Raw genomic sequence first — 24304 nt, 5'->3', positions numbered from 1 at the left:
GGGCTGAACGTGTCAGGAGGAAGTCCGTGGCCATGGGAGCCCGCAGGGCCAGGAACGATTCCAAGCCGGAGCCCATGACTGCTCCGATCCCAGCAGGCCCGGGACCCAAGCCTCTATCCCCGCTCGCTTCCTGAGATCCCTGTGGTGAGGGTAGTGAGGCTGGAGGGGGAGCGCGAGCCCCGGGCGGCAGGGCCTGGCCTGAGAGAGCGACCCCCCTCCCTGCCCACGTTCCGTCTCCCTCCTCTCCCAGCCCAGATGTGGGAGTGATTAGCACGGCGAGGACGGACCAGCCCCGCCTGCTGGGTGCACTGGTTTGGAGGGGGGGGGCGTGTTCAGAGGGTCTCGTGGCCTCTCCATGGAGGACGACAGGCCTGGGTAGGCTGGAGGCATCACTGGTGGGGGGAGGGGGGGTTGAAGCATGCTGTTACTGCTTAATTTGGCCGCCGTCTCCCTCGCTGACAAAGCGCTTCCGGCCCCTGAGAAGAGATGGGGGGAGGTTAGGGTCTGGAACAGTGGGGCAACGTCCCCTCTCCTGGACAAACACAAGAGTCACTAAGTCCTTCCCAGTCCTAGCCTGCCTCCCTCCCCCCCCCCCCCGCACACCCTGCACTGACACTCACCGTCTCCCGTTCCAACCTGAAACATTCCCCCACAAACTCTCCAGCACATTCTCACCCTCACAAGTACAGCGAACAGCGAAGCAGTCACAAATGAAATGAAGGAGCAGCGAGAGCAAAGACATGATCTGCAAAGGCAGCCCCATCTCAAACTAAGTGGTCTACAGAAAAATGCTATTCGGAAATCGTCCAGGTGAGCCCCTGAAAAGTCCCCACCCCCGGAGCAAGTGAGCATGCAGACGGCTGGGCGGCACCCCGCGGCCATCAGCCCTCTCACAGCTAGCGGCAGCACGGTGTGGCCACGGCCTGGCTGTACCTGGCAGGGCAGGTGTCGCGCAGGTGCTTGGTGATGACTCCCTCCTCAAAGCAGAGGTCCACCAGGCGCTCCAGCAAGCTGTGGGCCAGCGGCACGTCCAGGCTGATGTCTCCGAGCTCCTTGTAGACCCGTTGGAAGCCCTGGGGGAGGAGAGGGGGCAGGGGTCAACACGGGCCCCTGGGAGGGACTGCCTGGGATTATTCCCCCAGGGAGTGCTGCAGGGATGCGGCCGGGCCCCACACTGCAGCCCCTTGGCCTCAACCGCCCGCGCTGCGCGCCTGACCCCGCTGCAGGGCCCTTACCCGGTTCATCTGGTCCAGGGTCACCAGCCCCGTCTCCCACAGCACTTTCAGCAGTTTCACCATCATGGTGATGGCGGTGTCCCCCGAGGACTCCAGCACCATCACCACGGCCTGGCGTGACGGGGGAGAGAAAAGATGTGCTGAGCGTGCCGTGGAGGCCAGGCGGCTGGGTGGCTGGTCAGCCTAGGAGCCCTCAGGGCCACAAAGCGGGGAGCAGAGCAAGAAGCCGGCTGGCCAGCCACCAGCAAGGAATCGGTTTGCAGGGCAGAGCACAGCCCGCCCCCGCCCGGAGGAGACCGGGCCGCTGCCCCCCTCCTCTACCTCGTAGACAAGCTCGTGGTGGAAGTGGGGCACCTCGAGCTGGTGCAGGCAGTGCTCGGCCTCGGACACCTCACCTGAGAGCAGGTATTCGCGGAGCAAGAGGTTCATCTGCAGAGGGCGGCAGGAAGGAGGGAGAGAGAAGTTGGGTGCCCAAGCAGTACGGAACAGACCCAATCTCTTCCGGCTGGACATCAGGAAAAGCTTCCTGACTGTTAGAGCAGGGCGACAATGGAACCAGTTCCCTAGGGAGGTGGTGGGCTCTCCCACCCTAGAGGCCTTCCAGAGGCAGCTGGACAACCCTCTGTCAGGGATGCTTTAGGGTGGATTCCTGCACTCAGCGGGGGGTTGGACTCAATGGCCTCGTAGGCCCCTTCCAACTCTACTATTCTATGATTCCATGACCAAGCCTTAACGCAAAGACAGGGTCCCGAGGGCCCTGCTCAATAATCGGGCCTCCATCTTAAGGGCAATGCCTTGCCTAGGCCTCGTCCTTTCGTGGAACCTACAGACGTGGCAGCTGCCTCTCCCCTGGAACGCTCAGGGGAGCTCATGCATCTTGACCCGCTCCGCCCACCCCATGCTCCTTAGGCCGGCTTCTCCTCCTGCGTTGTTTCATGCTGCTCCAAGGGCAGACGACCGTCGAGCTGTGCTCCGTGACTGACACCGAGGAGGAGGAGGAGCAGCCCTTCAGGCCAACAGCAGGCCAGTCCCAGCTCCAGAGATGGAAGGTCTCTGAGGCCCTCCAGCTAGGGAGCCACCTCAGGGTTCGGCCATTCTAGGACTTGGGTTCCATCGGGATGCCCAGGGTGGCTCCTCGGGGCTTCCACAAACGCGCCAGACATGCTTGCTCTAGGTGGGCTCGGCCCATGCTCAGATGCACTCTTATCGTTATTTTCCTTGGCTGATGAGCCTTGGCAACAAAAGCGGGTTTCAGAGTTAACCCTTGATGGGACCTGGCCCAAATCAGGTCCTGAACGAGAGCCCTCTGTCGGAGACAGATGACCCAACCGACCCACTTATGACCGACGGCACCAAAGCCTCCCCCGGACGGACAGTGCCCGCTCCAGCCCCGCTCTTCACCTCCTTGGTCAGATGCTTGACAGGCCTCTGGCCACCCCCCACGCCCCACACATTGTCCAGTTGGTTGACATCTCGCTTGATGCGCAGCAGGACTGCAGCACGATCCAGGGCAGCCCTGCAGGGAAGGAGGGAGAGTCAGGGAGGCCTGGCAGAGGGCGGCCGGGGCAACGGTGTGGCACACGGAGGCTATTCTCTCCTGCCTGGAGATGCCCCAGCCCCACCCACCCCACGATGCTACCACTCAGCAAATCCACGGGACGGGGCAGGAGCGCGTGCCGCGGGAGCGGAGGCCGGCTCTCTCACCGCGTATGCTCACAGTCGACGCGCCCCTTGTAGCGCTCGAGGAAGTCAAGGGGCAGCGCGTGGTCAGCCACGGCCCGGGCGATGAACTGGCCCAGCATCTGCACAGACAGACGGACGGACGGATGGGGTCAAGCACCAGAGGAGCCGTGCCCATGAAGCCCCCCCCGCCCGCCTGCCCCCCCGCTTCCAGGGCCTGGCAATGGCCAACCTGCGGGGCCTCTGGCGTGTCAAGGATGAGGTCTGGTAAGTCCCGCAGCATCCCATCGAATGCAGCAGCGATGTCTTCGGAGTTCAGCACCTTCCCCACCAGGTCCGAGAGGAGACGTGATGTCAGCTCCCGGTGGCTGGCCTTGCCCTCCAGAGACAGGGCCACGGCCAGCGAGGACACCGCGGCTTTGTGGCTGCCCAGGTTGAGGTCACGAAGCAGCTCCTGAGAGAGCGAGAGAGAAAGCAGGCCGCAGCTGAGAAGGGGGCGCTTCTGGACCCCCCTCTTCTCTATTGACCCCCACTCCAGCATTCCCTTAACCCTCCAGCCCTTACGAAATGGCCTGCTGCATGACCTACTTCACAGCCCCATAAAACACCAACACACCAGAAGACGGGGTAACAACACTGGATTCCACTGTGGAGTAGTCTTACACTACTCTAAGCACCCCTCACCCCCAGGGAGGAAACACCGGGCTACTTGACAGGGTTGGAGTAATCCAGATTTTCTCCGCCACAGCCCTTCCTTCCACAATATGGGTATAATAACGATGACCTCTACCTGCACACATTGTCAGGGTATTTTTTTTTAATATTTATGAACTCAGAAAAAATATATTAACAAGATGAGTTAGAAAGATCATGAATTCCAGTCTTGCTGTTTCCTTTCCTTTTTTGATATAGACAGTTCAGTTACACTAAACTCCTGGATTTCAAAATTGCTTTTATGAGACTGCAATGGCTTCTTTAACAGAACCCCACCCCCCAAAAGGCTTAACACACCCAGATAGCAGGGCAGTTCACACAACACGCTAACCCACACTCAGTGATCGCATGGCGGCTGTTCTGAACTGTGGATTGTTTGTTGAACATGGGTTAACGAACAAGTCACCCTGAGAACCCACGGTTTGTTGTTGGGTTGTTCAGGGTGGTTAACAAGCTATACTACATGGTTAACAAGCCAGCCTGGCTGCATTCAGGCAACACGATAATCCACCCTGCAGGAAACATGTTACCTTCACACAACACGCTAAGCCATGGTTCAACATAACCCACACTCAACAACTGAGTGGGCCTGTTCAGACAACACACTAAGCCATGCTTAGGGTTGCTAACCCTTTTGCAGCAAGTGGTTAGTGAGCATAGTTAAACCATGGTTATGTAGCCACCATGGTTAGGAAAAACACAGCTTGCACAACAAGCTAACCCATCATGGTTAGTTAACGCAAAACACTTAACAATGGCTTAAGGTGCTATTTGAACAGGGCCAAAGTGGGTTAGTGTGTTGTGTGAACAGCCCCAGCAGGTGCGTTAATGATTGCTATGACTTCATTCTTTGGATAAAAACACTGAAAGGCAGAAACGGTTGAGTTTCTCACAAAATGAACAGGCAGAATAACAAATGCCCATTTTGCTTCTAGAAACTTGCTTTTTGGAAAAACACACACACCAAAAAACCCTGAAAGCTGAGAATTTGGAGATTATGGCTCATCAGGAGCAGGGGGAACAGTACCCCCTGGGTCACCCTGCTGAAACCCATGGAGCCCTCCTTTGCAGAGGCGGGCAAAGCCTGCTTGCCACGCGGGTGCCTCCCCTCCCCTCCCCTCCCCTCCCCTCCCCTGCTCACTCATGTACGCACCACCACCTCCAAGGTGTCTCCGTGCTCAAAGTACTCCAGCACCATGGGCTGCACAGTCTTCTCCAGCTCTGCTTCCTCCAGCTCAGGCACCACCGTGGCATAGACCGTGTCGCCCTAGGGAGAGCCCAGGGTGCTAGACAGCAACGTGCCGTGCCACACAGTGCCCCCACCCCATGGCCTGCCACCCAGGAGACGCCCCAGAGCTGACCTGGAACACAGCGCCTGCCGAAAGAAGGGCCGTGAGCCAAGAGGGCGTGTGACTGGGCCAGGGCCTCAGCGAGGGGCCCAATCCACACAGGCCCCAAAGGGTCCTTTCCATGCGGGAACTTGGCAGGGAGACCAGGGTTTGGGGCTCAGGGCCACAGCTGGAGCAGGAGGGCACCAGCGGGCTTCCTCTCGCTCACACTGCTTTCACTTCAGGGCCCCTAACTCAGCTCTGGCACGTCCTCCATCGCTGGGTTGCCCCTAGCTCCAAAATGCTGCCTGCTTTCTACGGCCCACTTCCTCCCCAGATCCCCCACAGCTGCTGGACCTTGGGAAGACATCAGCACCTCCTGGCGATGGGAGGGGCAGTCCCTGGCCGTGGGGACCCCTGCCCGTTGTTGTGGCGAGGGAGCAAGACCCGCCTGGCACCCTGCCTCTGCTTGGCTGGCTGTCCTGACCCAGCTCAGCGGGGGGTGGGGGTCCAAGCGGCCTTCCACCACCCGCCTCCCCACCACTGACACCAAACGGCTCCAGAGGGCATGCCAGCAAGGAGCGCCTGAGCTCCACCTGCAGAGGCTGCCCCTGCTCCGCTCTGGCCAAGAGGAACGGCAGGAGAGCAGCTGCGGGGACGGAGGAGTGGAACGGGGGTGGGGTGGGGTGGGGTGGGGTGTGGGGAAGAGAGCACAGGCGGGCGGATGTCCAGCAACGGTTTGGGAAGAGCTCCCTCGGCCCCAGAGTACCTGCGCAGCCTCGTCGTAGTTGGGGTCCCGTGCGTCAGGCTCCTGGTAGCTATAGATGACGCCCGGCGCGCCCCACACGCCTTTGCCCCCCGCACCACCTAGAGGCAGAGAAAACGTGTTTTGTATTTTGTATTATTTTGTTCTGCACAGCACCATGAAAATTGATGGCGCTATATCAATATTAATAATTCATAACGCCAGCAGCCCACCAGCCCCACCGCAGCAGCCACCCCTGCGGCCGGCGGGAGGAGCCGCCGTCTAAGCGGGGGAGGCGAGGCCGGGCCAGGGGCCAGGCGGCCACACACAGAGCCCAGGCGGGAGTGGAGGCCGCAGTACCTTTCTTGGGCAGGCCGCGGCCCTTGCCCATGCGGGACTTGCGGTCATGGCTCTTGTCCTTGGGGCTGCTGGGGTCGGGGCTGGGCTCCCCCGCTTCCGAGAGGGACTCGCGGTTGGAGTCGCGGGAAGACGTGCGCCGCAGCCTCCGCTTGGCCTTGGCCTTCAGCCGGGCCTCATGCAGGGACTTCTCCTGCGGGGTCCAGGCCCGGGGCTCGTCCCCGGCGCCCATCAGCTCCTCGTCCAGCTCCTCGTCCTCGTAGTCCGCTGGGCCTGCCGCCGCCTGTGTGTGCCGTGGGGGAGAAGCTCGATCAGCGGCTACAAGGGCTGGGTGCTCCCTCCGAGGTACCGACATACACCAGTTGCCGGGGAACATGGGTGTGAGGGAGCTGTCGCTTAAAGTCGGCCTCAAAATCATTTCAAAGGAATGAATCCTGCATCCGCTGTCTGAAGCTAGGAACTGGCAGCTGGAAGGAGGGCGGCTTTTCTGACATGACATTCTGTTTGTGGGAATGCTGTCCCCAGGAAGGCCCACCTGGCTGGCGGGACTCCAGGGAGCTTTCAACACTGGCCTTGGAACCATCTCTTATCGACCTGCAGCGGCACATTCTGAAGTGCCAACAGGCCAGTCCCTGCAGCCACGCCCCCAAGGAGAGTCCAAAACTGCAGGCAGCTGCAGTGTTCCACGTGTGCCTTATAGATGTCTTTTGTACAGCTGGTGGGGCTTAGTAACTGCCCCTGCAAGGGCCGGCCACCTCCAAACAGGGGCAGCTCACAACAAGGTATTGTTACTAGGAAAACCCATCGCCCCCCCCCTCCCGCCCCAGATTGCAGGTAAGCGCAGAGGGCACAGGGGAGGGGAGCACAGCTGGCACCAGCATGCAGGCTCAATGGAGAGCGCCCCATTGGCCCTGCATCTGCTACACCGCGGAGCACACGTGCTCGGGCGCTCCACTGGCCCCACTGTTACCTGAGCTGGTCCAGCCCTTGCCTGCTTCGCCCCTTAAAGGGAGGTTTCACTGCCAGGGCGGCCCAGGCGGCCCCAAAGCCAGCCAGCCAGCCAGCCAGCGCACTGCCCCACCCCCGTCTCCAGGGGTGCCCAGAGGGCAACGCACAGGGGAGAGCCCGCCTCTGGCCTGGAGCAAGGACTGCGCCACTGCGCGGGGCGGCCCGCCGCCCGCCCTGGAGACCGCGCCTGCCACCCGCGAGGGGAGCAGCAGCAGCTCCGGGGGCAGGCCAGGCGTCCTGGGGCCGGTTGGCGCCGTCTGTCTTGTCCGGTCGGGTCAGGGCGGCGGCGCAGCAGCGCTGCTTGTTGTTGCCTTCCGCGAGGCGCAAGGGCCGCCCCGTCGCGGGCCCGGCCCCCTCTCGCCACCCGGCCCGAACAGCCTCGGGGCAAGGCCGGGCGGGAGAGCGAGCGGGCTCCCGCCAGGGCTCGGAGCGCAGCGGTGGGGCTGCGTGGGGGGTTGGGGTGGAGCGGGCCCCGCGCGCGGAAGAGCCGCGTCGTGCTTTGGCCCCGGGCCCGCTGCGCTGGCTGGGAGAGGCGCCCGCGGCCGTGGCGCCCCCCCCCGGCGAAGCACGTGGCGCCCCGGGCCCCCTGCGTGGAGGGGAGCCGAGCTGAGCGGGGTGGGGGGCCGGGAGTTACTTGCCAGCGGGAAGGGGGCGCGGTCGCCCCGCAGCGGCTCGCCCGAGCTAGCCGGGATGGCCGAGGCGGACATGAGGCCGAGCGAGTGCGCGCCGCCTGCCCAGACTCTGCCCCTGCCCGTCGAGGCGCGCCTAAGTCAGGCCAGCCGAGCAGAGCGGGCGCGTGGCGTGGCGTGGCGTGGCGCTGCTTTGCCTGCTCCGCCTCGCTGCTGCTGCTGCTGCTGCTGCTGCTGGTGGTGGCCCTGCGGAGGAAGTGAGCTCACAGGAGGCGGCAGCGGCGGCGGCCGGGCTGGCTGGCTGGCTGGCTGGCAGGAGGGGCGAGGCGGGAGGAGACGCGCTCGCTCCGCCCCAGACGCGGACGGACGGACGGACGGACGGGGAGCGGCAGGGAAGGCGCAGGCGGCGCGGGCGCGGCGCTCTTCGACCCAGCCCTCCTCTGCGTGGGACCCAAGCGAGGCGGCGCCCTCGCAAGGGGCCGATGGGCTGGCGGGCGGCCGAGTGCGGGGCGGCGCGGCCGGGCTGCAAGAAGCTTGGGAAAGGCGACCGAGCTGGCCGGGCCTTGCCCACGAGGGGAGGCCGCAAAGCCTTTGGGGGCTCCTTAGCCTAGAAGTAAGAGCCGACTAAAGGACGCAGCCAGCCCCCCCCACCCCCGGCCAGGGAGCGAGGCTGTGGGTAGGCCAAGCCCCATTCCAGTGTGCCGGCGGCGGGGGCGAACGAAGTTGGGTTCCTGGACGGAGCTGGGTTTCCAGCTTTCATCCAGATAAGGATGCGGGAACTAATGGGCGACTTCAGCCTTGCTGAAACCAGGGGTATTGTTTTTAGTGCACAGTTGGACACAACATGTGCAGTTGGAAATCTGATAATACGCAGTTGAAAAAAGTGGTGAAGAAATAGGCCATGTGTATGTGTTTATTAAGAAGTTAACAATAGAAAAAGCCAGGGATGGTAGGTAACACAAATTCTATAAGGATGCAGGTGAAAGAGCCCTTGATGGTGTGACTGATGTTGGTGGGTCCTGTGACAGGGATGCCTGACTGGATGTGGGAGCAGAGTTGGTGCTTGGGTCTATTGCATGGTCTGGTCCCTCTGTCTGTGTCTCTGTCCTGTGTACTGTTGCTGGTTAGCATCCGCTTCAGGTTGGGAGGCTGTCTGGAGGCCAGGACTGTTCTGCCTCCCAGGGCTTGTGAGAGAGATTTGTCTGTACTGATGATGGGTTGGAGTTCACTGGTGATCCGTTGCAGTGGTTTCAAGTGGTGTCGTTGTCTTGGTCTGACGTCTTTCCTGGGTATCCATGTGGGCCTGTCAGTCTGTCTTTAAGTTTAATGTACTACTAGTGTTGGTGATCATCTGTCCAGTCCTGGAAGAGAAATAATTGTTTGGCTGGAGCGGTGTGTGTGTGCGTGTGTGATAGGGCATTTGTGCAGTTGGAAAATTTGCTTTTAAAAAAAACCTGGCTGAAATCCCCTGCTCAAAGTAAGTGCACCCCTGAGCAACGGCGGGAGGAGGGGGCAGTTGTGCTCACATCCTGCCTGGGGGGTTTTCTGGAGGCACCAGGGGGCCCAAATAAGATTCAGGAGGCTTTGGTCTGACCCAGCATCAGGTGTCTTGTGTTCTTGGTGCTTAAATTGAATTTAACTCATCTTGACAGCAGATGAACAATTTGAAATTCCAGTGTTTCGGCAAGTTTCCAGGAATTAGAACGTGTTTCGTGGGCGCTTAAAACACTAGCAAATGTATTGTGGCCAGGAGCTTTCATGGACCAGAGCCCGCTTTATCAAATGCATGGGATATCATCCCAGTACACATTGGTGCAGGAGGAGAAACATGTCAGCAGTGTGATCGGAGGGGAATGAAATTCAAGGAGTACATTCCACACCAGTGTGTATAGATTTGCAAACTTAGGATGGCATTTCATGCACTTGATGAAGCAGATTGTGCCATGATTAATTTGGTAATTTTTAAGGTGGCACAAAGCTATTTGTTGCTTTTCCTGCAACCAACTTAATGCAGCTGGAAATTACTTTTAACACTTTCCTTTCTGGTTGTGGGTAAAGGGCGAAAGGCAGCTGTATGTGGGTGTATCATGCATGTTTCAAAGGCGGACTGTCTCTTTTCTCCCTTTCGCTTCTTCTCAGCATCACGTTCTTCAGAGTTTCTGTTTCTCAAGACGTGGCTATCAGGCCCATGCAGCTGTTCCCACAGTTCTCTACCTCAGTGGCTAGTATTGTTAGCACTGACTGGCAGCAGCGGCTCTCCAGGGTTGCAGGCAGAATTCTTTCCCAGCCCTACCTTGAAATGATTTTTGTCCGAATGTGCATCACTTTTCCCTTGTTTACATTGGACCACATTTGCCATTTGGATGACCATTCTCCAAGTTTGGAGAGATCATTTTGGAGCTCTTCAGAATCTCTTTAAACACCCTAAATAATTTGCTGCCATAGGTAAACTTGGCCACTTCATTTTTCACTCCTACTTTCAGATCATTTATGAATGTGGGAAAGCACTAGACTCCACAATTTACTTCCCTCCACTGGGAGAATTGACCATTTAATCCTCTCTGCTTTCTGTCTTTAACCAGTTACTGGTTAATAATTACAGACCAGTATCAAATCTTCTGGGCAAAGTGATCGAGAGGGCAGTTCCCTTCCAACTCCAAGCAGTCTTGCATGATGCAGATTTTCTAGACCCGGCTTCAGAGTAGGATATGGAGTTGAGACCGCTATGGTTGCCTTAGCGGTTGAACTACGCCTTAGTATTGACAGGGGGAGTGTGTCCCTGCTGGTACTTCTGGACCTCTCAGCGCCTTTCAATACCATCGTCCATGGTATCCTTCTGGATTGCCTGAGGGCACTGGGAATTGGGGGCGCTGTGCTTCAGTGGTTCCGGTCCTACCTCTCGGGCAGGTTCCAGATGGTGATGCTTGGGGATAGCTGCTCCCCAAAGAAGGTACTGCCCTGTGGTGTACCAAAAGGTGCCATCTTTTCCCCAATGCTATTTAATATTTACATGAAACCGCTGGGAGAGATCATCCGGAGGCATGGGGTGGGATGCTATCAGCATGCTGATGACACCCAAATATATTTCTCTATGTCTTCAACAACAGTGTCAGCTAAGGATAGTGTGTCAACAAACTGAAGCTGAATCCAGACAAGATGGAGGTGCTTGCTGTCAAAGGCCATAACCTGGGTTTGGAGTTGTATCAACTAGTTCTGGATGGGGTTACACTCCACCTGAAAGACTGTGTTCTCAGCTTTGGGGTGTCTCTGGGTCCTTTGCTCCAAATGACAGCCCAGATAGATGCGACGGCCAGTACTGCCTACTATCAGCTTCGGCTGATACGCCAGCTACGCCCCTTCCTAGAGTCGGAAGACCTAAAGACGGTGGTGCATGTGCTGGTAACTTCAAGGCTCGACTTCTGCGATGCGCTCTACATGGGGCTACCTTTGTGCTTAGTCCAGAAACTTCAACTAGTTCAAAATATGGCAGCCAGGCTGGTCACCTAGGGGTGACCACATTACACCAGTTTTAAAATCTCTTCACTGGCTGCCAATTAGTTTCCGGGAGAAGTATAAAGTGTTGGTTATCACCTTTAAAGCCCTACAGGGTTTGGGTCCAGGCTCCCTGCGGGGTCGCCTTCTCCCATACAATCCGCCTCGCACACGCAGGTCCTCTGGGAAGAATTTACTCCAGCCAACAAAAACAAGGCTGACAACTATTACCCAGAGGACCTTTGCTTCTGCCGCTCCCAGTTTGTGGAATGGCTTGCCGGGAGAGATTCCTCAACTTAACAATCTTCCGGAATTTAGGAAAGCCATAAAGACTGATCTCTTCCAGCAGGCCTACTCAGTTGAATTTTAAATTTGCCTTTTAATAATGTGCTGCTTTTAATAATGTATTAATTTTAAATGTTTTAATTAGTTATATGAAGTTTGCATTCGTGTTGTACCCCACCTCGATCCAGAGGGAGAGGCAGGTAACAAATAAAATTATTATTATTATTATTATTATTATTATTATTATTATTATTGGGCCTCTTCCCTTATTCCATGATTGCTAAGTTTGTTGAGGTGTCTGGCAAGGTCAAAAGCCTTTTGTAAGTCCAAGTAAACAACATCCACATCTCCCATCTACAGATTTACTGACATTCTCAAAGTGAGAGAGCAATTACCTTTGTGGAACCTGTGTTGATTCTTTTTTTTAGCAGGGCTTGTTTTTCTACATGCTTATTAATTTTATCTTTAATACTGCTTTCAACCAATTTAACCGGAACAGATGCTAAGCTAACTGGCCTGTAATTTCCCAGATCCCCCCGGATCCCTTTTTAAAAATTGGTGTTACGTTGGCCATCTTCCAGTTCTCTGGTGCAAAGGCTGAGCTTAGGGACACGTTGCATATTTTGGTTAGATCAGCAATTTCATATTTGAGGTCTTTGAGAACTCTGAGGATGGATACCATCTGGGCCTGGTGATTTATTTGCTTTCAATTTACCAATAAATTTGAGAACTTAATCTTTTGTCAACACTATTTGCCTCCGCTCCCCAGATCCCCTTCCTGAAAGCATCAGTTCAGGCACAGAGATTTGCTATAATAATGTAGAGCAAAGAGAAGATGACATTATGGGTACTTGGTTTTAATGTTTTTGTTCATAGAAATGCTTTTGCATTTATTAATCATGTATTTCACTCTGTTTTGTAAAATGCTTAAGAGATTTTTTTAAAAAAAATTGTAAGTAGTATGTAAATTAAATAAAGCCAGAGAACTAGTTTCTGGGCCACTTTTAGCTTCACAGCCAGTTCACTGCTTCCAAATGTCTCTCCTTGGCTTGTGAAGCACCCTCAGGTTCTGCAGGGGTACAGACACAGGCCTTGTTTTATGGGAGATACTGAATTGTGGCCTTAAAGGCAACAAAGAACAGATTTTACTAACTTATCCCTAAACCAAAACAAAGGGTTGCTGGCTGCAATGTTAGGAGAGTTTTGTTGTTTTTAGTGCTCAGCTAACCCTGAACCCCCACCCCCGGTGGGTGGGGGTGGGTGTTTCTGTGCGCATGAACTGCACCATGCGTTGACCACAACATATCTGCCCCAGAGCATCGCAGTAGGTTTTATTTCTTCAGCCATTGCTACGCAACAAGCTGACATGTGATTCATCCAGCAACAACTCCCTCCCTTAGCCTTCCTCCCAGTGGACTTATTGCTGCTCCTGAAGGATTCGCTGCTCCATATGGAACGTCATCTCCTGGAGGACCTGGCAAAGAGGCACAGACAAGACAGAGCAACGCCTCTCCTTTAGCACCGGGGGAAAGTGGCCATGCAGCTCCGGGGTGGGAGTCCTCGGTCGGTCGGTTGGAAGGATCCCAGTGCGACAGGCAGCTTTGAAGCGTGGCCCCTCCCCTCGGGCAGCTTTCATCATGGAGCCAGGCTTGGGAGCAGCCGAGCCACAGCTGCAGGGCCCAGAGGGCACGAGGCACATACCGGCAGAGGCTCCGAGAAGGGGGCGGAAAGGGAAGCCCTAGTGCAGGCTGGGAGTGGGGGTGCTCCAAAGCTCCACTGGCAGAGGCGAGGCCACACGGTCGGTCCGTGGGCGGAGGGGCAGCCCACTCAGGGCTCGGAGCTCCTGTTCATGCAAGGCAGGGCAGGGACTTTCCAGCGGCGGCCCCCGTGCAGCCGCAGCGCCAGCCACTCCTGCTGCGTGGGGCTGAGGTAGGTCTCGGGGCTGCAGCCGCCCCCCTGCATGCGGCTCAGCAAGTCGCCTGCCTGGCTCTCCAGAGCCGCCTTTGCCTGGGCAGGCAGCCCTTCCAGGCTCTCCAGGCTGTTGAGGCTGCCTGGGCCGCCGTCCTGTGCATGGATCCCATCGTAGGAGCCTGCGGAGGAGGAGGAGGAGGAGGAAGAAGTAGGGCTCATCAAAGCAAGCTGGGTGGGCAGCACCGACACAAGCAAGGCCAGCCAGCTGGGGAGAGCCTGGGCCGGGCCAGGAGCCCTTGGCGAGAGGCTGGCTCAGGCTGCAGGACCCTCGGGACCAGTTTGGAAACTGCGGGGCGGGGCTCCGGCCTGTGTGGGCGCCACCCCCTCCACTGCGTAGCCAGGCTCTGCTGGTCCGTCTAGCTCGGCATTGTCCCCACACTGACAGGCAGAGGCTGCCTTGTGTTCTAGGCAGGCACCTTCCCCAGCACTGCCCGGAGGTGATGGGGGTTGAGCCCTGACCCTGAGCTACACCCAAATCGCAACTGCCCGAATCCCAGCCCAGCAGTAAGGAAAGCACCTGCTACCTCCAGTATCCAAGGCATGAAGCCTGTGTGCACCAGTTGCTGGGGAACATGGGCAGGGGGGTTGCTGTTGCACCATGTCCCGCTTGTGGGTCCCTGGCCAATGCCTGGCCGGCCACTGTGTGAACAGAGTGCTGGACTAGATGGACCCTCGGTCTGATCCAGCCTCAGGGCTCTTCTGATGTTCACCCTTTGTGTGCTCAGAGGCACCCTTTCCTTCCTCACATGTTTCAGGACTGAGTCTTGGCCCTGAAATCCAGTCCCAGGGCTGGGTTCTGCAGTCATTTGGACACAGTCAGCAGAGGGCGGGTCTCTTCCTCCCTCCTGATCTCCCGAGCCAGCCAGTCCGAGGGGGTCCATGGAAGAGGAGACCTCCCACGCTACAACCGTCAGGGTCAGGGCAGGGAGTGGCCTGAGTGGATCAGCCTGAGCAGGGTCCGGGTTCCAAGCAGAGGTCAACCCGTTCTTTTCGACCGGCACTTTTAGTACATTCAAAGCGCTTCCTGTACATGATCTGTGCAACCCTTACGAACAACTGTGTGCAGTCCATCACTCCTAACACCCTGGAACATGTGATGGTCTAGGTGGGAGTGGCCTGGGGAGCTTGGAGGCGGGGCCATCCTGGCCCACACGCAGGCACTGCCCTTCCATCTGCTCCCAGCACTGCGTGCTTGGAGATTGGCTGCCTCTGAACAAGAGGGCTCCTCCCTCAGCCCTCCTGGGCCGCCACCTCTGCCGTGCCCCTGCAGAAGGCCCCGCGCTACCCCTGTGGCATACTAGCCATGCTGCACAGGCCGCTGTGGGCGAGGGAGGCACGTGCCTTCCTCGCCCTCCCCTCCAGAGCCTCCCTGACCACCCCAGCCCAGCCTCCGCCGCTCGCCCCTCCCTCCGGGGCGGCCGGCTCATCCCTGGCACTCACAGCACTTGTGGAAGGCGCCCCAGGTGTGCGAGGGCAAGGAGGCCTTGCTGGGCTGTTGCAAGAGGCAGGCGATGGCGTTGTCCGTCTGCTGGAAGACCCGCAGCGAGAGCACCAGCTGCTTGATCTCCGGAGAGAGCCCCGAGTCCTCCGACTGCAGCAGCTCCCTGACCAAGTCAAAGTCCTGCTTGAGCTGAAGGGCGCCCTGGAGGCTGGATGGGACAGGAGGGGGGGCTGCCTGTCAGGGGGGGGCAACATCAACAGCCCCCCCTCCTGCTTTGACCAAAGAACCCGCGTCTCACCCACCCAGCCCATGGCTCACCTGAACTTGATTTTCTGGGCAAGGATGTGGTCCATCCAGGCTTCCAAGAAGGCAGTGGTGACCTGGCTGAGGGCCGGGCCCTGGGCGTCTTGGGGCAGCAGCTGGAGGCTCTGCAGCACCTGGCCCAGGACAGACTGGGCAGCGGCAGAGGCGTACTCGCTGGGCGAGGTGGGCAGCTCTGCAAGGGCAACGCCAGAGGAGCCCTCAAGATGGGCCAGAGCAAAGGGGGCCCATCTCGCCCAGCGCCCTCTTCCCAGAGGTCCCCACGGGAAGCCACGAGAGGCCACGTCTGCCCCACCCCCACCCCCACCCCGCTGGCATTCAGAGGTGTGGTGCTGCCCCCTCCGATCCCGCAGGGGGCAGCACGCAGGGAATTGCTGTGGGCAGCCCCAGCAACATGCAGCCCAGCTTCAGGGCCGTGTGCTCCTTGCAGGCTCCAAGGACGCAACAGGGAAGGTCCTGGCGGCACGGAAGAGGAGCTGCTGGGCCTGCCTGAGCCAGCCGAGGGCTAGGGGAAGCACAACGCCTCCTGGCCACGGGAGAGGCGGGTTCCTCCTTGGCCCAGGCCCGTGCGTCCATTCGCCCGGGGTGGATACCTGTTCGGAGGGCGAGACGCCAGTGTTTGCCAAGCGGCATCGTCTGCCCAAAGATCTCTGCCGACATGCGCTTGCAGTCCAAGAAGAAGAGCTTCAGCACATCACCTGCAAACAGCTGCGGAGCAGAGGAGGGGTCTATGGGGGGGGAGGGAGGGGGGCTGGCTCTGGGGCCTCCCCAACCACAGGCTCCCCCACGGCTGACCCGAGGGGATTGTAGGCCCTGTTCAGAAGGCGCTCTAACCACGGTCAATAAGGCAAAAGGCCTCATCCGCCGTGGTTTAAGGTGTCTTCTGAACAGGGCCACGGTGTCTGAGGCAGGACCCGCCCGTACATCCTGTGCAAGCCCCACGGAAATGAAGAGGAGATTGCAGCGGGGGGACTTCCATGGAGCCCAATCCACCAAGCTCAGAGCGTGGAACGACTCACCCACAGGGCTTGCTAGGAACCAGCTTCCGTTTACTGGCCCTCATCCAGCCCATTACTGAGATGAGGCACCGGTCCAGGACTTGCACAGCCTCACCTGATTCAGATGTCACCGGGAGACAGAGCTGTGTGTCATCATCATACTGATGGCATTTAGCTCCTCATGACTGCTCCCAGCAGCTTCGTGGAGATGTTAAACAACATTGGAGACAAAGTGGTACCTTACGGAACCCTGTAGCTCAATTGCCAGGGGGCTGAGGAACGGCCACCCTATGTTACGCTCTGAAATTGGCCCCGCAGGTAGGACCAGAACCCCTGTAACACAGGGCCTCCGATAGCCATTCCACGGAGGATACTGTGATCGACGGCGTCAAAAGCCGATGAGAGATCGAGCTGAATGAACAGGCCCCCCTTTCCCCTGCCCCTCTCTCAGTAAAGGTCATGCATCATGGCGACCCAGGCTGACTCAGTCCCGTGGCCAATTCAAAACCCAAACTGAGGGTCTGCCAAGACCCTCTTTGGTCCCTTCCCTAAGAAAGGTTTTTTTGCTGTGCCTGTCAAATGTTGCCACGTCCAACGTGGGTTTCATAGAATCATAGAACAGCAGAGTTGGAAGGGGCCCACAAGGCCATCGAGTCCAACCCCCTGCTCAGTGCAGGAATCCATCCTAAAGCATCCCTGACAGAGGGTTGTCCAGCTGCCTCTTGGATGACTCTAGGGTGGGAGAGCCCACAACCTCCCTTCACGAGTGGCTGCACTACGGCCGCCTGAAGGCCAGCAGGATCCACCCCTTCACACAAAGACCCGTTGGCCACTCCCAGGACCACCCCCACCCCCCAGTTCTACCTCCTTGGCTAGTTCTTATTAGCCAGGAAGGGCTAATAAGGATCGAGGGGGCAACACAGTCAGTCGCGCTGCACCCCGTCCCCCTCATCAAGACGCAGCAACTGCAAGTGATCCCACACCATCGGGCCGGTGGCGGCACGCGACACCTCAAATGGAGCTGCACTAGCAACAGCATCAGGCCTCAGGCCGAAACATCTGGAGGGCCATGAGCCAGTCCCCCGTGCAGGAAGAGGAGGCTGGGAGGAAGGCCTCTCTGCTGCTGGGGAAGGCCCGGCCAGCCACAAGTCAGTCATGGCTGGCTCTCTTGTGAGGCGAGGCGAGACCCGTGCCTGGAGCGGAAGGTTGGGGAGCGGAAGACCCAGGCTGGGCTCCCGTTTCTCTGCTGCAGCAGCAGCAGCAGCAGCTGCCCTTCACCCACCCCCCTCCCTGCATTGTCCACCGACCGCGTCCATGTTCACCCAGCCAGCCTGCACATCGCTTGGCTCTCCAGGGTGCCCAGCCTGCCACACGCCCCGCTCTGAGGAAAAGGTCCTTCCTCAGAGCCAGGCATGGATGGGCAACATGGTCTGCATCGCCACTGCTAACACAACCGGGGAAGTGGGGAGGCTGAGGCAGCGGGGGGTCTTGCTCCAGAGGAAACTCTGGCTCTCCAGATGTTGTTGGACTAAAATCACCATCAGCCCCATTAGCAGGGCTAGGGATAATGGGCACTGTAGTCCCAATCAAATCTGGAGGGCCACAGGCTCCCTCCCCTGCTCCCAAAGGCTTCAGTACTTACTTGGATGCTGGCGGCTGTGGAGTGGATTTGCAGGCTCAGCACCTGTGCTGGATGAGAGACGAGGGCGTCCTGCTCCCTCCTGCCCTTGGAGAAGGCCGTGGTTACCAGCGAAGACATCCTGTCTGTCTCGGCCTTCAGCAGCTGTAGAAAGAAGCTGATGTCCTCAAGGAGCGGGGGGTGGGTGGGGGATGGCAGCTCTGGGGCAGGCCCTCCCTCCTTGCCTCACAGGAGGCCTCCTCCTTCCTTGGGACATCAAGAGCAGCTGCTGTCTGACTGGGGGCCTTGTGACCTGCTGTCTCTTGGGAGGGCTCCTGGGCAGATGACTCTGGCCCACACTCCGGGCCGGATTGGACTCGGAAGGAATCCCATTCCCCACCCACCGACCGGATGGGCTGCGGGGGGGGGGGGGGGGGTTGCCGGCCACCTTCTCTGCTCTGCACTAGGGGGCAGCGGGCAGCTCTGCTCCCTGGTTCAGCTACTTGCCGGCAAGTCTCCCTGCGTCACAAGCAGGAACTGGCTGAGCGACCAGGAAGCCAAGTACTGGTAGGCCCTGCTCATGGTCCAGTAGCAGGAGGCGTGGCTGGTGGCCGCCAAGAGGGACAGCAGCTCCTGGTGGAGGCCTGCGGGGCCGCGGGGCCCAGCTGCAAGAAAAGGAAGCCAGTCAGTCCAGGGACCACCACCCACCCCCGGAACAGCGGCCCATGCTCCCCGCTGCCCCACTCACCTGTGCTCCCCACAGGCTGGGCGTCCAGGCACCGCAGGCCGAAGGCCAAGGGCGGGTAGAGGCTCTGCAAGCACTGGGCTGTGCGGCTGCAGGCGGCATCTGTGGCCTGGGAGGGCTGGGCTGAGCATTTGTCCGCGAGGCTGGAGCCCAGCGCATGGCAGAAACCTGGCTCAGGAGGGAAGCGAGACCCCTTGGGCTGGGTGGTAGAAGCTGCCCCCAAACGCCCCCCCCCCCGCCCCCGACTGGGAACACTGCTGGCACCAGACGGGGGGCAGGACCGAGGGGTGGCGGCCTCCTCCCCACGGCCCCTTTGCCACCACAACCCCACCCTCGGCTTCCCTTGTGACCCTCAGAGCGCCCACGCCCCCCCTGCCCCCCTCCCGTGCGCTACCTTGGTCCCAGTGCCGGAGGACATCGCGCACGAGCAGGCGCAGCGCCAGGCAGCTCAGCTCCTCCGCGCTCTCTTGGGGCACGCACGCTGCAAGCAGACAGGGACACACGTGAGCGCCCAGGAGAGGGCCAAAGGCCTAGCTGCGCCTAGATGAGAAGGAGCCCCCCAGATCTCCCCCCCCCGCCACGCCCCACTTACCCTGGGCCAGGGCACTGCTCAGCTGCTGGCCCAGAGCAGCACCCACCCCTTCGTGAAACGGAGCCAGGGTGGAATGGAGCTCCAGCAGGTGGGCCAAGGCGGCTGCGGCAGCCCTCCAGAGGAGCGGGCGGTATTGCGCGTACAGCGCTCCAGCGGCCTCCGCGAAAGACGCGTCCAGCCAGCGCACAGACTTCCAGCCGAGCAGGGACACGGAGTCAGCCCCTCCGGGAGGCTCCAGGTGCTCCAGGGGCTTCTCCTGCCTGGGCCGGTGGAGGATGTGATGCCACAGGCTGTCGGTGGAGGCCACCAGCTCCCGCAGCAGGAGTAGCATCGCCTCTTCTTCCTCTTGGCACAAGGACCGCAGCTCCGCGGAGAGGCTGAGGAGGCCCTCGCCCGCCTGAGGTATCTGGGGGGGCCCAGCCAGGAGCCAGGACTCAGCACTGCTCTCCCAAGGCCCTGGGCCCCAGGCGCCAGCCCCGACCCGGAGGATGAGCTGGAGGAGCCTCTGGGCCGCCAGTCGGCCCCTCTCTTCCGCCACGATGCCCAGCACCCGCTCCACGGGGAAGGCGTGGGAGCTGCCCGGCGCACTGTGCAGACCGGCCTTGGCCCCTGGTGATGCCTGGAGCTCCGCAAAGGCCTGCTGCAGGGCCTGGCCGCTCACCACCTGGTTGTAGATCTCCAGTCCCTGGCAGAAGTCGGAGAGCAGGGCGGGGTGCGCGGGGGGGCCCTGGGCCAAGCTGCGCAGCACGGCCTCCACGCAACGCTCCAGCAGGCAAACCGCGTGCAGGGCCAGCAAGGAGAGGGACTGCTTCATGCGCTGCACCGCTTCGCGCCGCTGCAGCAGCCTGGGCCGCAGCCAGGGGTCGCTGCGGATGTGTTGCTGCAGCCCGTCCCAGTGGCAGGCGTGGGTGCGCATCTCCTCGCACAGCCCCCGCAGCAGGCGGCCCGAGGTGGCGTTGTGCCTGCCCACAGGCAGCAGCAGGCAGCGCTCGGCGGTCGCCAGGTGGCGCACAAAGTCTGAAGCGGCCTTGAGGCGGCGGCTGTAGTGGCGCGAGAGGCGCAAGTGGTGGCGGTGCTGCAGCAAGGCGTGCAGCGTGGCACACTGACGGGCCACAGTGCTGCGAGCCGCGTGGTAGGAGAAGGCGCCCTGGGTGGTGTCGGGGGTGGCTGGGCGCACGCGGCCCTGGAAGGTCTCCGTACGGGGGTTTTCCTGCACGCACAGGCAGCGGCTCAGGCCCAAGAAGCTGCGCTCCACCACGGCGAGGCGGGTCAGGCCGCCAGGGGAGTCCTCTTCCTCTTCCTCGCTATCATAGGCGCTTTCGCCGGTGCGGGGCGGAAGCAGGCGCCACAGGCTAGGGTTGATGCAATGGCGCAAGAGAGCTTCTGCTTTGTGGAAGGGCTTGGCCAGCGTCATCCGAGGGCTCGAGGCTGCAGAAGACAGGCAGGCAGGCAGGCAGGCAGGCAGGCGGTTGGTGCCCCCAGTGACAAGGCCCTCCTTTGCCAAGGGCTGCTAGAAGGTCAGTCACCCCCGCTGCTCCTGCTGGGACCTTGGCTGCCCACGGCCTGCCGCTAATGCCAGGGATTAGGTTGCTCGACCGTGATGCAAATGCCATTACGGGATCTCCAGCAGCCTCCGGCCAACCCAGCTGGAAGGTTGGCTGCTGGTCCCCCGTCCTTCCTGAAGCGCTTATCTGGTGGAGACGCTGCAGGGCAGGCAAGGCGGAAGAGCTGAGTCCCACTGGGACGAGGAGGGTGACCGGGAGGCTGCCGGCCCTCTGAGCATAAGCAGAGCCCTGATACTTGGATCGGACCCGGGGCCTCTCTAGGCCAGCGTGCTGTTACCAGAGTGCCGCCTCACCCTCCCACTCATGTTCCCCAGCAACCGGTCTCACAGAGAGGCAACCTGCCTAGGATTTTACTGTAGGCCGTACACAGCCGTCGGGACTAGCAGCCATGCAGAGCTGCACCCTTTGTGAATCGCAGATCCTGCCTGCTGCATCTTGGACGGTGTCTGTGTGTTGTTGGGGGAGGGGGGGCGGGGGCAGGGGGGAAGAGAAGCAGCAAGGTGACACTGGCAGCACGGTGCCCACGTGTCCCTCCAAAGCTCTTCGGCCAAAGTCCCCACCTACCTGTGTCAGCGGCCTCCAGGTGCTCCCCTCCGTCAACTGGTGACACCTTTCTGGACCCCACCAGGGAACTGAGCGGTGGCAAGATGGCTCCTGAGACCTGGGATACGCGGGACATGAGGAGGATGAAGATGGCGTTCAAGCCGACGGCCTCCGCCTCGATCACCTGCAAGGCAGAAGGGTCAGCAACCAAATGCCCCCCGCCCCGCCCCCACGCTCTCCTCTAAGCGCAGGAGTAGACGCCTTGCTGGGCCAATCCACCTGACGGCCCTGGAAACCAGGAATGCTTCCGGGGACCGTGAGGAGGCAGGCACTGCGCGCTGGGTGGATCAGGCCACTGGTGGCTGGAAGCGGATGAGCGGAGCCATCTTGGCAATCGCGGCACTTCACCGACCGCCGTTTCCCCCTCCAGCTTTGGCTCCGAAAGGCATCACAAAGACCCTGAAGTCCACCCAGCCCCTTTTGGAACTCGATTTTGCACACACGCGGAGGGGCAAGGTGGACTCGTGGCCTTGGAGGTGGCAAACCCCAGGTTGCCCTGAAATTCACTGGGTGCCAGTCTAGCCGGCCTACCTCCTGGGGCTGTTGTGCTTGGCTGAACCGCAGCTCCCCTCTCCCCGGGGTGTTCAGAAAGCTCCCGCCCGCCCCTGCCAATGGCCAAATGAACGATGCCAGCCTCCACTGCGCCTGGTGCCAGACAGATGTTTTGGACTACAACTCCCAGCATGCTGGCGGGGATGATGGGAGTTGAAGTCCGAGGCACCCCGTGGGGGCAGGGTGAGCGATCCGATTCCAGCCTGCAGCTGGGGGGGAAGGATGTAACGCGTTTCAAAGCTCCGCACGTGAGAAAGGCCCTGCCAGCCGAAAGCCAGCTCCATGGGAAGCAGCCTGGCTGGGACTCGGTCCCCGAGGGGCTGGCTTTCTACTTGCAGGGAGCGCCGCACGCCTTCCAAGCGCCACGTGCGGTGGCGCCCTGTGGAGCGCGGCACATCCCTTCCCTCCCGGCCCCCGGGAAGCCTCGCCGATCTGGGGGCCGCCCCGTTCCGCCCCCGAGCCGTACAGCCGCGAGGCGCCTCCGCCACTCCGCGCCGCAAACGGCGGAGGCCGGGCCGAGCTGCGCGGCGCTTGGCGGGGCTGACACGCGGGCTGGCGGCGTTCACACGTGCACGGCCGGGGGGGCTGCCCATCGCCATGGTAACGAGAACGGCCGAGCCGGCGGCTACTCACGCCCGCCCTCCGTCCTTCGCATCCTACCGTGTGGGCGGGACCAAGCCAGCGCCAGGGGCCGGGCCTCCGCTGCCCCCCACCCCGGTCGCCCCGGGGGCCCTTCGGCGCGTCGAGCGGAGCCGCGGAGCCTGGGCGACGGAGCGGCCAATGGGGGCGCGGCCACGGCTCACGTGACGGGGCTCCCGGGAGGCCTGCTATCCTCCCCGAGGCCCGCAGGGGGCGCAGCGCGAACGGGAGCCCCGGTCTACCCAGGCGCAGCAGCAGCAGCAGCAGCAGCAGCAGACGTCGGTCCTAACGGCAGCCGCCTGCGCTTCTGTGGAGCCGGAGCTGGAGGCAGCGAGGCAGGAGAGCTTCGGCTATCGGGCGGGATAAAAATGCAACAAATAAGCGAAAGGGCCCTTGAGCTGGGGCGGGGCGAAGGAGACGAAGGCGCCACGGGAGAGACCCGGCTTCCTCCCGATTCGCTACAAATAAACCCTCTCCGGGCACCTGGGTGTAAACAGAACCGCTCTCTGGGAATATCGTGGCATCGTTGAATTGGAAGGGGCCTCTAAGGCCATCGAGTCCAACCCACCACCCTCCTCCTCCTCCTCCTCCTCGCTGGAAACTGCTGGAGCGAGCTGTAAATTCACACATTTTAGTAATCAGATTTCCACCCTGGCTTAAGAAACAGGTGAAGACCTAATAGTGGCAAATCAGGGATTTAAATCATCTTGATGTAAATAAATCCATCCCGGTTCTTTGACCGGCAACCCAGGCCTGGGGCTTGCTCTGGCGGAGCCCGGTTGCAGCAAGAATTGTGCAATTGGGGCTCCACCACCCGGTGCTGATCCAGCTGCCTTCACACACGAAGATGCCGCGGTGATGGTGCCACCGTCCTTGGGTGGAAATAAAAGAAGCCAGCTCAAGGCACCAATGGCGGGGCTGACTCTCGGCTCCTTCTCTGCCCCAGCACCAGAGAGGGAGATGCGTTCCGCAGCAGGGGCCTGGCCATGTGCCGCCGCCACCACTCACACACTGCTTTTACGCTGTGCAAGCGAGGGACGCAGCTTCATCCTCCTGTGCGCCCCCTTGATGGGTCCCAGAGTGGCAGCTCACGGGAAGGGGAGCTGGAGAAGAAAGCGCTGGCTGCTTTTAATCTGAGCTAAGCCGCCCATTTAGCATGTGACATGGGGCCAGCCTTCGAACCACCTTAGCTGAGTGAGCAGTTGCCCCCTGCACAAGTCAGGGGCAGAGGAGGGCCTTAATGTGCAGTTTATGGGGCAAAGCTGGAGCTGTACAGCTGGGCACCTGCCTCCTCAGAAGCATGTCCAGACGCAAGCGCTCTCTTCCAAATGCACCTGCCCTTGCAACCCAGAATGCCCCCTCTGTTGCATATGGATGATACAGACGCGTATGTTTTAAATGTTCACAGCACATCTTGCTCTCCAAAGCCAGAGGAGACAAGGTGACCGTCTCTGTGTATTCCCCTGCTTCCAAGCAATCCTGGAAGGGATCGAGGGACATTGTGCAACTCCAGTGATGTTTCTGTTAAGGATGCTGCAGCTGCACCCTGCCCTGCAGAGCCTGCATTGAGCAAGGGGGTGGACTAGGTGGTCTCTGAGACCCTTCCCAACTCTGTGATTCCGTTATTCCAATGAGACTCACGGAAGAAAAATGTCCTTATGATGGAAAGGAGGAGATTTAGGTTTTTCCACTCATCCAAATGTCTTTGGCTGTCTGTGATCCCTGCTTTCCAAGAGAGACTGAAGTAGCCCTGGGGAGGCTTAATGAAGAACCAGCGGGAGGTCTC

At 60.1% G+C, this 24304-nt stretch overlaps 2 protein-coding genes across 3 annotated transcripts; both read right to left on the bottom strand.

Annotated features, from left to right (window-relative positions):
- Nucleotides 1–323: 323 nt before the first annotated feature.
- On the bottom strand, nucleotides 324–24294 carry LOC134404874 (programmed cell death protein 4-like). Of its 2 annotated transcripts, none has more exons than XM_063135843.1 (11): nucleotides 24291–24294; nucleotides 6063–6342; nucleotides 5727–5824; nucleotides 4783–4896; nucleotides 3148–3369; nucleotides 2940–3037; nucleotides 2637–2751; nucleotides 1557–1664; nucleotides 1236–1346; nucleotides 934–1073; nucleotides 324–476 (listed from the first exon to the last, which is right to left on the bottom strand). In XM_063135843.1, the coding sequence occupies exons 2-11, from the start codon at nucleotides 6289–6291 to the stop codon at nucleotides 425–427; spliced, it is 1287 nt and encodes a 428-aa protein (XP_062991913.1). In that variant the 5' UTR covers nucleotides 6292–6342; nucleotides 24291–24294; the 3' UTR covers nucleotides 324–424. The 2 variants fall into 2 exon arrangements, with proteins under 2 accessions (XP_062991913.1, XP_062991912.1); XM_063135842.1 differs by lacking the exon at nucleotides 24291–24294 and adding an exon at nucleotides 7706–7799.
- Nucleotides 12792–22597, bottom strand: CCDC142 (coiled-coil domain containing 142). Its single transcript, XM_063135855.1, has 11 exons — nucleotides 22540–22597; nucleotides 21289–21451; nucleotides 19160–20587; nucleotides 18962–19048; nucleotides 18571–18735; nucleotides 18330–18487; nucleotides 17847–17987; nucleotides 15800–15914; nucleotides 15204–15381; nucleotides 14885–15093; nucleotides 12792–13563 (listed from the first exon to the last, which is right to left on the bottom strand). The coding sequence occupies exons 2-11, from the start codon at nucleotides 21401–21403 to the stop codon at nucleotides 13301–13303; spliced, it is 2859 nt and encodes a 952-aa protein (XP_062991925.1). The 5' UTR covers nucleotides 21404–21451; nucleotides 22540–22597; the 3' UTR covers nucleotides 12792–13300.
- Nucleotides 24295–24304: the final 10 nt, after the last annotated feature.

Source organism: Elgaria multicarinata, chromosome 10, assembly GCF_023053635.1.
Source record: "Elgaria multicarinata webbii isolate HBS135686 ecotype San Diego chromosome 10, rElgMul1.1.pri, whole genome shotgun sequence".
Classification (NCBI taxonomy): domain Eukaryota; kingdom Metazoa; phylum Chordata; class Lepidosauria; order Squamata; family Anguidae; genus Elgaria; species Elgaria multicarinata.
The sequence above is the reverse complement of the archived record's forward strand: the minus strand, read 5'-3'. Positions and strand labels throughout refer to the sequence as shown.